The sequence below is a fragment of the Myotis davidii genome, unplaced genomic scaffold (genome assembly GCF_000327345.1).
Source record: "Myotis davidii unplaced genomic scaffold, ASM32734v1 scaffold174, whole genome shotgun sequence".
Lineage (NCBI taxonomy): Eukaryota > Metazoa > Chordata > Mammalia > Chiroptera > Vespertilionidae > Myotis > Myotis davidii.
This window is the reverse complement of record NW_006289087.1, coordinates 5,920,534-5,932,348: the sequence shown is the minus strand read 5'-3', so window position 1 is coordinate 5,932,348 and position 11,815 is coordinate 5,920,534. Positions and strand designations below refer to the sequence as shown.

Sequence of the window (11,815 nt, the reverse complement as noted above, 5' to 3'; positions counted from 1 at the left end):
TAGAAAAACTGATGAGAAACACCCTACTGGGAATTCAGCCTACAACCAAGGTGCATGCTCTTGACTGGAATCAAACCCAGGATCCTTCAGTCTGTGGGCCGATGCTCTATCCATTGAGCCACACCAGTAAGGGCTAGAATTTAAATTACATCGTTTACATACGGTTTCAGAAATAAAGGTGATTTCAAAGTATCTAGAAATCGGGGAATAATTTAAAACTGTGGAACCATATCATTGCAATTACATTTAGAAATCAGGAAAACAACAGACACTGAATTATTAATCCTTTCTCTCTCTCATTATAAATGGTTATTGAGGATATAACTTTTATTGTTTTTGCCACATGACTTAAAATTTTCTAAATAAAATACAACTAAAAAATAGGTAAAACTTACTTCACATTGCTATAAAAATGTATCCTGTTTAGAACAACCTGGTATTATTGATGTAGATTTTTGGAAAACAAAATTGTTTTTAGTATAAAATATGTTAAGGTGTATGTGTCTTCTGTATTCTCTCATGTTCTGGGAGAGCACACCTCAGGTCTGGGAATGCTGTTCCGACCACGGTGCCAAGTCACGGGGAGGCCGCCAGCACCCAGAGGAGGGCAGGACCCGGGTTTGTTCCAAGCAGACAGACCAATCAACTACTTGGGACATGAAGCCTCGCAGATGCTGTGCTACCAGAGGTGATTGGAGTGGGAGACGGCGCTAGGAGACCCTTGTAGCAAGGCCAGAATAAGAGAATCACAAGGTGGACACCTAGGGTGTGGAGCAAAGACTTATCACAGGATGGAAACCACATACCATTTGCTAGAGCTGCTAGCATGCTATTGGGCCTCGGAAAAAGAGAACTGGCCATGCAGCCAAAGCTACTCCTCATGAGCTTCGTGGGACATGCCAAGTCTTAAGGTCGGGTGCTCCTGACAGAAATTCATCATCAAATGGAAGTGGTATCGGGAAATGGACATAAGGCACAACATGCTGGGCAAGCAGGTAGTCCAGCCCCCCATGTCATCCATCATTCTGGTGACTCAATCTCAGCTCATACCCAGGACTCCTTGGAGGTCTCCTACAAGCTGAGAGAGTAGAAAAATGTGGTTTGGTTCATAAGCGGGTTGTCTTAGTATGTGGTTGCAAGTCAAAATGGATGAAGGCTGCTCTGTAGCCACCTGTAGGGATGGTCCTGAAAACCAGCAGCAAGAAGATATCCTCTCCATGGGCAGATCCTCAGGCAGTGTACCTGGTCCTCCACTCTGTGTGCAAAGGGAAGGGGCCGAGGTAGCGACACCTGGAACATATGATGGTGGCTTGGTTGTATGGGTCCTGACATCAAAGCAAAAAGACTGGAAGATGAGGTACCAGGAAGTCTGGGGGAGAGGAATGTGGGTAAACTAATGGGAGAGGCATCACATGAAAAGACCTTGTTGTCACATTAATCCCTTTCAAAGAGCATCTCTGTCTGCAGGTAGAGGGGCTACACGGCCAAGTATGCAGTTACCTGTCCAGTAGACACTAGCCCGTATCTGTCATTGGCCACTCTCCTGTTGATCAAATGGATTGTACCCTGGCACAACCATAAACTGTGGGCTAACGTGAGCCTCCTATCCCCTAAGCTTGTTTATATGCGTACATCTATCCAATGAATTAGACCAGGTACATAGTAAAGACCCAGTAACTGTCAGCAATGATTATGATTCTCATTACCACTAGCTGGAGAAGGAAATACAAGGCAACAGGTCAATATCCACCCTGAACTTTGAATATCATAACCGTTACTATGAGCTGTGAGAAATTCCACTCCTCAGATTGTTTTCCAATGAAAGAGAAATATGCAAAATGCACATTAAATGTTCTTATTAATGTTATTTATATTTCCAAAATAATTTATACAATACTAGTATCAACTGATTTTGCACTGATTAAAAAAATTATTGTATGCCCAAATACTATGATAGTACATAGCTACTGAAAGTCAGCTTCTGACAAAACTTGTAAGGATAGATATTTAGTGAGAAAAATAGATTTCATTAAACAGAATTATACAAACTTAGTTTTAAAATATGCTTATATTAGAAAACATAAGGTACATAAATAGAAGAGCTTTGTACATGTCACATTACATTAGGGAATAAATGCCCATTTAAGCAATGTCTAAAGAAAAATTCTGTGAACTCAGAAAATGTCAAACTGATTATATAATTCAATTGTGAAAGTACACTGTGTGAAAATAATAATACCTGTGAAAACGCCACCGGAGCAGGTTGTTGAGGTGACTGTTCAGAAATCATATTGATCTCATATCCCACAACATCTCCTCGCGTAACATTATCGGCCGGCTTCTCCCAGGACACGTTGAGAGAGTGTGGTGAGAGGGGGGAGACTGAGGGAGGGGCCATGGATATAGGCTCTGTCAAGGGCAACAATGACAACAGTGAAACCATGAACGCTACACTCACAGGCTTTCCAAACTGAGTCCCGACGTTCATTCAAGTTTCTGAAATACCCTGTTTGTTTTTTATACATAATATTCCGGTTGTTAAAAATCAAAGAGTATACTGCTGCATATAAAAACTATTCATTTTTACCTGTTATCTGCAAGGATGTCCTCCAATTTCATATTACCAGCAAAGATGTTTTCCATTTATAAAATAAAAATAATCTAGGAGGTTGACTGTGTTCATAAAGCAAACTAGTAGATAATTAGGTGGGAAACCATAGGTCTTATAAAGTATTTGAAAAAAAAAAAAAAGAAGAACGTGTTCAATAAATCTTGATTGAAACATGCAGGGTACATACACACATACATTCTCCCCTTGCCATCCTTGAGATCTTAATGCGGATTTTAAATGTGCTAACCAAAGGTGTATTATCAAAGGACCTCATCACACTTTCATTAGCCAGTGACCCATAAGATTACGAGGGTCCGGTGATGCGGCTTCACCCATTACTTTTCATTTCTGACCTTGACTTTCCCCTTCCTGAACGCCATGGCTCATCACCTGTGCTATCTTGGCACTGTTATTTGTCCAAGATGGCTGGCACAATGCACATTTTATTCATGAAATGATTCCCTTGGACATCAACCTACAGCTACCCTTTAGTCTCCACAGTCCTAACAGGGTCCACGTTAAATCAGGACTCGGGTTTCTTCGGCTATCATGAATTAATTCAAAGCATAGCAGAAGTGTGTTTTTTTTTTTATTTTGTTAAAGACACATAACATGTGAAGTGTTTTTCATGTAAAGAGTAAAGTGGAGAAATAAAATATCTCATTTGCCTTAGGAAAGGTTTCTTTAAAAAATTTAAAAAGATTTTTAAAAAAATATATTTTATTGATTTTTTACAGAGAGGAAGGGAGAGGGATAGAGAGTTAGAAACATTGATGAGAGAGAAACATTGATCAGATTCCTCCTGCACACTCCCCACTGGGTATGTGCCCACAACCAAGGTACATGCCCTTGACCGGAATTGAGCCTGGGACCCTTGAGTCCACAGGCCGACGCTCTATCCACTGAGCCAAACCGTTTAGGGCTAAAAAGATTTTTCACCCTCCTTCTTTTCCGTATTGCCAACTACTCATTCAAGCACACTCGTGAATTACAAATTCTGAAATCCAGGATTCTGTCATTTGGTGCCATCTAGTAGCTCAACTATTTGCTTTGGAAAGAGAAACAGAACGGAAGCAGAGTTGTGAGGTCTGAAATGGGGATCTCCTGCATTGAATGTATGGCCAGCCCGCTTCAGGACTGGAAACCAACTGCTACTTTGCAAACATTCCCAAAAGGCTACTACTTTAGTTAAGTCATTTCCCCCCTCCCCTTGAAATAGTAACTAAAGCATTTCCCCCCTAAAACGTTTCAAGTTCTTTATGACTTTGAGTTATCCATGTAACCAGCGCTTTCCCTTGGCTTGTGTAAGTTGATAATTCTTACTCTAGTGCTGTGGACTTTAATTGGAGGCAATATTTTCATTCAGGAGTTTTAAAAGTAGAATTCCGAGCTTGACCTTCACCTGATTCTCCTGTCTGTCCTGAGGCCCAGGGGGAGGAGACGCTGCCGGCCATATTCCCAGCCCAGACTCTAAACTCATATGTGGTGTAAGGCTCCAAGCCAGGGATGGTTGTGGCTGCTGGAGGGGGTTTCAACGCATTTTCACTGGCCGACTCTGCCAACGGGCGAGGACTGAGCCAGCTGCTGCTCTCAAACACCCGACTTTCTGCTGACGCGGATTCTCCGTCAGATCTCAATCTTCGCATGTAGAGTTCATACCTTGCAATTATTCCTAGAAAAGAAAAACAGTAAGCCAAGATGACTCATCAGACAAACAGACTATTTGGGGGGTAGAGTGGAGTTAAATCAGTTAAAAACTATAACATTTTTCAGGGTGAATGGTTATAATTTCTACTAAGGATAGCTTTTTCTTTATGGAAATTTTATCAGCATACTTCAATTTATATATTTCAAATTGGAGATTTTAATTTGGCTATCTGTTTAACACAAGGCCTATAAATATTAGAATATGATAGTTGATTTCCACCTAGCTTTATAAAGTAATTTTAAAAGTCTAAGAGAAAAAAGGTTTTGCCATAATATGTATGTGATATTAAATTACTAAAAATCTATGAAAGTATGTCTGGCCTATATAACAGGGTTCAATTGTATGAACACAAAAATTAACTTAATGGAGTCAGCTAGCCTATATACATATTTTTTGTATTACTTTATATCCTTTTTTAGGCCTAAAAGAGAAAATTTACTGCTTAAGGGTGCCCTAACTCTGTGACACAGTCAAATATAATGCATTTTGTAAGTGAGTTTTAAATTAGAAACATAATTTGTGTTGTGGCAGATGTCATTAAGAGCAAAGATAATATCAGCCTTTTAAGGGGCAATTTAAATGAATGGAATTTATTATTAGATTAAAGAAATACACTCGTTCTACTAACCAGGACAAATAGTATCTTACATTGTTAGAGATTATTTCTCAATTATTCTATCGTGCAGTTATAAAAAAACGCATGGGATTGCCAGACTCTCTTGCACAATTCCAAATTCCTTAGATTCTCACTCAGGACTGGCCCAAGAAAGTGAAATCTAGGCCTGGAGTTCCTACCATTCGGTTCCATTGGCGGAGCCCACTCTACACGCAGTTTCGTGGAACTGATAGCCAGCACCGCAGGGGGACCCAGCCCTCCAGGAGGAGCCTGGGCTGTGGTCACGGTTACGGGCGAGCTGTGTAAACAGCCCCCACTGGTACAGGCCTGCACGGAAAAGCGGTACTTGGTGAAGGGAAGCAGATTCCAGATGGTCGCCGTGGTTCCGCCACCTTCATGGGGAACGCAGGGCTGGGTGTCATCGAAGGGAGCGCAGGACAGGAGATACTTCTCTATGGGGCCAGCGCGACTGGAGGCTGCTGTCCAGGTAAGCGTCACCGAGTCCGAGCCAACAGGGATGACATAACTTAAGTTCAAGGTTCCCTCTGGGACCCCCGGCCTTGTCCTGTAGGCGACAGCTGCACTCCTCGTGGAACCCTGCACACTGGAGGTCTCGACGGAATAGGAATAGGAGGTATATGGCGACAGGGCCGTGTCTAAGAAGTCCTGGATGTCTGAAATTAAAAGAAGAAAATGAGAAGAAAATAGTTACATTCCGCAAAACTGGCGAGGAAATCATTTCTACTGGTTCTCCTGTTATATGACTTAATGACAGGAGCTATACCAATCCACTCTGTATGAAGAACAGTTGGGCACCAGAAGGTTTTGTTGTTGTTTGGCTCATCCTCACACAGGGATATTCTCCCATTGGGTTTTAGAGAGAGTGGACGGAGGGGGAGAGACAGAGAGAAACATCCATGTGAGATAGACACACCAGACCCTGACCATGCTGGCACCCTGACCTTGGACCTCTGGCCTGGAGAGCCTCAAGTAATACATTTCTGCTGTTTATAAGCCACCTGGACTGTGGCATTTCTCTTTAATTGTAGCCTGGACGGACGAAGACAGTGAACATCTGAATGAAGGGTAAAGCTGCCGTTCTTCATATATGTCACTGCAAGTTCCGCATGAAAATATGTTGAGTACTGCACTGGTCCAATCAGGGCACAGAAGCCACGGAGTAATTTTGCTTTACTTCTCCATCTCCCCTCTCAATCATGAGAACTATCCTTTTCATCTTTGTGTTTCTAGTGGCTCATACAGTTCCTGGTCTGGCGTGAGCACTGAATAAAGGTTTACCGAATGAGTATATGAATGAATGGGTAATTTTCCATATACACTGATTTATTTTTCTAGGCAATAATATTAACAGCCCTAAAGAAACAATTGTTCTTTATTCTCTTTTTGTGTTCATATCCCTTCCCTATATTTTCTGTTTGTTTTTCTCAGAGGAACCATCTTATCACTTGTTGCTTTGATCCTCTGATGCAGTCTGGAATAATAAATTATGTGATATTAAAGGTGGACATGAAAACCTAGGTTTCACTAAGATACATCATTGTCTGAAACTCTAAACTTTCCATTATTGTCAAAGTAATCATGTTCTAGTTTCCCCGTGGAAGCGTTTACCTAGAGTAACATTTAAGGACTAGCTCCCTACCCATTCCAAATGAGAAATGATTTAACAGATTGTGAACTGGAGGGGAGGGAAGGGAGAGGCAAAGCATGCTCCCATCAGCCCATTGAGTCTTTTGTCTTTCTTCAGCACAGAAGGTATATTCTCCAATCTGGCTTTTATTGTAATAAAGATGATTTTTATTTTAAATTTCCATCACCCTGATTCTTAAGCCTAGTTCTCCTTCAGTTTCAAACCAAAGTTGGAAAAACTAATGCGATGTACTAGCCAGCCTAAAAATGTCAATACTATTAAAAGAGTGCAATATCCTGCAATAGCTTTTCTTGCCACATCTATGACACAGAAAATACCCATGTGCAACCCAGACTGGGGCTGCAGGGAGGTGATATTAGGTGCTAATTATGTATAATTACCAACATGCTAACTTGACTTCTACACCTCTCTCTTCCACTTATGAAAGCTCACAGGTATGCACATGAGTGAATTTTTATTTAGGGAAACCACTGACTATACCTTACCTTATCTTTTAAAAGTTAATTCAGAAACTTTAAAACTATCCCACTATTATTAGCATGCTATTACTAATAAGCAATGACCTGCAGGCTCTAAAAGTAGTAATATACCAGCTGTCATGACCTTAGGTTGGAAACTAGTGACCCCACAGTGTAACAGGGCAGCTAGGAAAAGTCTTATTCCAACAAGGAATTCTACAATGGTCTCAACCAAATGTTCAAACTTGCTTGGAAGAGATTATTAATTTTCTTTGAAAAGTTCAATGACTCTGCACCTGTAATTCCAAATTCCTTCATTTAACCCAAAGATCTGTGTTCATCTGACTGAATATAAGTACTGTTTCCTTTTCATATTACACATGCTAGCCACACACTGGGAACGGAATAATAAACACGAGAATATCGTTAAGTGATACAAAGTTCTGACAGCCCTAACCAATTGTTCTTACTGTTCAAATGCCATCATGCAGATAATTGTCCCATCATTAATTATAGTGGCTGTCAAGAAATGCCAGAAGTGGCATTTTTTTAATGAAAAAAATAAGGTTTTAGGAAAGAATACCTTGTATAATAGGATTATATAAATGTCTGATTAGTGAATGAGCACACATTTATTATGTAAGAAACTGTTATTTGGATTCTACTATAATAGTGCAATCATGGAAAAGAGCCAGAGTGTTTTACTCAAATGCAGTGTTCTATAAAACACATCACAATATTTTATGGTGAAAAATATGCCTCTGGACAGAATGCTGTAAGCGAAGTTTAATATCATTACTGAATGAAGCTGTATGGGAAACTGGGTGACCCTAATTCACCACTTCAGCAATAGCTCAAGCAGCGGTACTGTCATCTTCAAAACCACTTTCAATATTTCTGTGACTCCCTCCTCCCCTATCAAAAAAGTTTAAGTTTCAGGACACCTGGGTCATGCTGATATTTGGAAGAAAACAAACATTCTAGTAGCAGGATATCAGGATGCTCTGCCAGTGTGGCAGATGTAGACAGATGTTCGCTTCCCTCTGCAATCTGCATCGTGAAGCTCAGGTTCCCATTAACTTCCAAGAAGGCTTGGAGTGCTGAACAGACAAGAGTTATCAGAAAGTCCGGCCGTTATAATGCAGGTGCAAGTCACTCAGAATTAGGTGTGACATGTAACCCGTGGTACTATATACGGAATAAAACCATACGCTATGCAAAACTTTTAAAGCCAATCAACGTGTTAAAAGAAGGCACCCTCGTGATCATTCTGAGGAAGATTATGGAACTATAGAATTTCTTCATTGCTCTGTAGACTTTTCTAACTAATTGTACACGTTAACCTAGACTTTGGAAAATTGGGCATTAAAGCAAGAGAACAACATGAGTTGCCATCCTGTTGCCATGTTTATTTTTTAAAAGTATTTTTTTATTGATTTGAGAGAGAGAGAGAAAGGGAGAGGGAGAGAGAAACATTGATGTGAGAGAAACATTGCTTGGCTGCCTCCTGCATGCCTCCCACCAGGGTTAGAGCGTACAACCTGGGCGTGTGTCCTGATCAGGAATCGAACCAGCAACCTGTAGGTACATGGGACAAGGCCCGACCAATTGAACTACACCAGCCAGGGCTCCTGTGTTTCTTAAACTAGTTTCTTAAACTGACTTGTAGCTAAATAAGACCAGGAGCAAATATCAGAGAAGATAGAACTGGAAGGAAGGAACAAACATTTTCTGTTTCTTCATTGTGTCTTTAGGGAAACTGTATCTCAAACATTGAGTGAGTATTTTCTAAAGACCATGTGTCTCCACAGCTTGATTTCCAAAGCTCCTTTGAAATCATCACACAAGTTAGAGACGCAAAGACAGTGTTTACGGTTTGTTCACATACTCCTCTTTCAATTTAAGATCATGTTGTGTTCCATCCACTTTTAACCTGAGGATTTTAAAAATTGAATTCATATTATAGAAATATTTGATACATTTTCTCTAATCCTTACACCCAGAGAAAACTAAACATCAGTTTGTGGTAAGTCTTTCAGTCATTTTATATACTTTTGAATTAAAACATAACTCATAGATTATTTTTAAAAACCACTTAATTACCTTAAACACTACATCTTGAACATTTTCCATTCATTAATATGTAAACTAAGATTTTTTTTTAAAGGCAATCATATCCTACAATTTGCTTCACAATGTATCAGGAGTCATGTATGCCATGTACCATAATTTATTGAAAGATTTTTGAATGTCTGAATTTTCCAATATTTTGCTATTAGAGAATGGAGGTTTGAACGTATTTTGTGATGTTGAGTCCACTGATGACTATTTGTTGAAGACGAATTTCCTAAAATAAATTTGCTGAGTCAAACAGTATGCAAAGGATAAGGTTTTGCATTTACTTTAACAACTTATCCTGCATGAACAGTTGTACCCATGAGCCCACACAGATATGCCAGCAGTTAGTCTGGTTCTAGCTCTTTCTCATCCTTATCAATGCTGGCTGGCCTTTTTTCTTTTCATCTGTGAGAGTTTGGTAAGCATTAAGGGCTTAGCAAATATGAAGCATCTCATTTATTGCATTTCTTTACTAGTGAGGTGTATAATTCTCTCTGCTTAAAACAGTTTTCTAGAAAGAGGAAACCACATTTATCATCAACGTCAAAGAACCTAACTAATGTATCAACCCTCAGAATAGTGGATCTTTCCATCGCGGAATCTTTACACTCACCGTACGGGTATTGATCTTCAGTTGTGTAGATTTCAGACCCGTCCCTGAATAAACGGTAAGTAAGCCAGGGGGCACTGGGAGGATCCGGTGGGCTCCAGGAGAGATGGATGGCCGAAGAACTTTGAACTTGTCCTCTGGGTGGAGGTTGCTGGGACGGAGCTAAATGACAGTGGGGAGAGCATTTATTAGCAAAGGCGATCAATAAGCACACAAGTACACTGAAGGAAGAGACACACCAAAGAGGTCTTTCTGTCCCAGGATTACTTCATCAAGAAGACACGTGGTTGACCAAGACATTAATAAACAAAGGGTACAGATCATGAATTTCTAAAACAAAGCATTGTATCTGTAAGCATAGTACAGATCTGTTGGTCAGTGCGGCTTAACAGAAATATAATTGAGGGGGAAACCCCAACATTTTACAGTAAGCACTTTTTTGAGGAACTATCCAAGAATGCATCAACACTCATTTTCTATTTAATTAATTTAAATGATGACATAAATAAGATCCACTGACACTTGAAATTGAAGAAGCATGATGTTGAGGTTTCTGAAAAGGACGTTTTCCATCGCATTAAGCAAAATGCCTCATCTTGCTTCACAGAGCACAGTGTAAGGAAAGGATAATAGTTGGTCATACAAATAGCGATGGATGTTATGAATGCTAAACAGCCCAAACATTAGCAGGAAACAATCTGAATGTACCATGTGGATACGCCAGCACCTGTTAGGGGTGCCGGGATGGTAGAGCATACTGATGTCAGAGTGTTATAGAAAAACATTCAAGCGAGATACACTCTCACTCTTCCCCTTTAAGTCTTTGTTTCTCCTTTGGACTTTGCATTGTTCTATGAAAAGTCTAACTGTCCGTATGCCTATTAAGATAGAGGACAAGAGTAGTAACAATCTCAAAAGGACACATGAAAAGAGAATTATTTCTAAATACCTGATATTTTCAAATTCATGGATTCGCCGTAATTGATAAGGTCACTTTGATTGGCTGAACACTGACAGGACATTTGATGTTGCAGCGAGTTTTAATTTAGGGCTCTAAACCCTGTTGCTTGCAGCAGAATCACAAAGATCACAAACTGTCTCATTTACAGCACTCTCTGAGAGCCTTGCCAGCCATGGCAATTTAATATTTTTTTTTTTAGTGATTATTTGTAACTACATCTAAAACTCTGCATGTTATCAGGGGCTCACCAGATTGCAGGGTTAAAGCAATCAGCACTGACCTTCAGACCATTTTCGAAGACAGTGAAATACTTTCAGGATGACTGCAAGAGAGAGATGCTTCAGTCCCAGGTCAAAGGGTACTGAACGTAACTCACATTCCACGAAAACTTCCTTGGCAATACACACACACACACACACACACACACACACACACACTGATACACACACAGGGCTCCGCTGAATATTTAAAGTTGACTATAAGTTAGGACCACCTCTCCACTATCTCGTCCAGGTTTCGGTGTGAGTGAATAGTGCCTGTTTGGCATTTACGTGAGCATTTTCATAGACCAGAATGTTTAGATGGCCTCACCCTCTGGGGAATAAATATGAAATGCTGGGCAGGCGATAACTTGAGCCCATCCTTTCTGTGCTGAAAGTAGATTTCTGAGAAAATGAGCACATATTCATTCATCAAAATTGCCAGGAACGGCCTCTGCATGTGCCAGACGCTCCTTCAAGGTCGGAAGGCATGATGCTGTGGCCGCATCCATCAGTCTTGGTGCCACGAGCTTTAACCCTTTGCGGTCGTATTAAATTTGGACGTGGGTGTCGTCCTGGTCGGAATTAATTTCCATTGAAAGAGCAGTGATACAGAACATGCAAGATTATGAAGGATAAACAAGATTTATTAATTCTTTTTTGGAACTACGTCACTACTAGTAGAATCACTACAAACGTTATCACTTTCTACGTCAGAGTCAGTATTCAAGGTGCCAAAATAAAACTCTTCATCGTTACTTTCAGATTCGCAGTACACTTCTTTCGGTAACTTTCTCTTTGCCA

General features: G+C 40.2%; 1 protein-coding gene across 1 annotated transcript in view; it reads right to left on the bottom strand.

The window, feature by feature from the left end:
• USH2A (Usher syndrome 2A (autosomal recessive, mild)) overlaps positions 1-11,815 on the bottom strand; it is a 442,266-nt gene that overhangs the window by 331,282 nt on the left and 99,169 nt on the right. Inside the window, 4 exon segments of the mRNA XM_006761291.2 lie at positions 2,240-2,409; positions 4,014-4,283; positions 5,115-5,609; positions 9,794-9,952. Coding sequence (XP_006761354.1) covers positions 2,240-2,409; positions 4,014-4,283; positions 5,115-5,609; positions 9,794-9,952 — 1,094 coding nt within the window.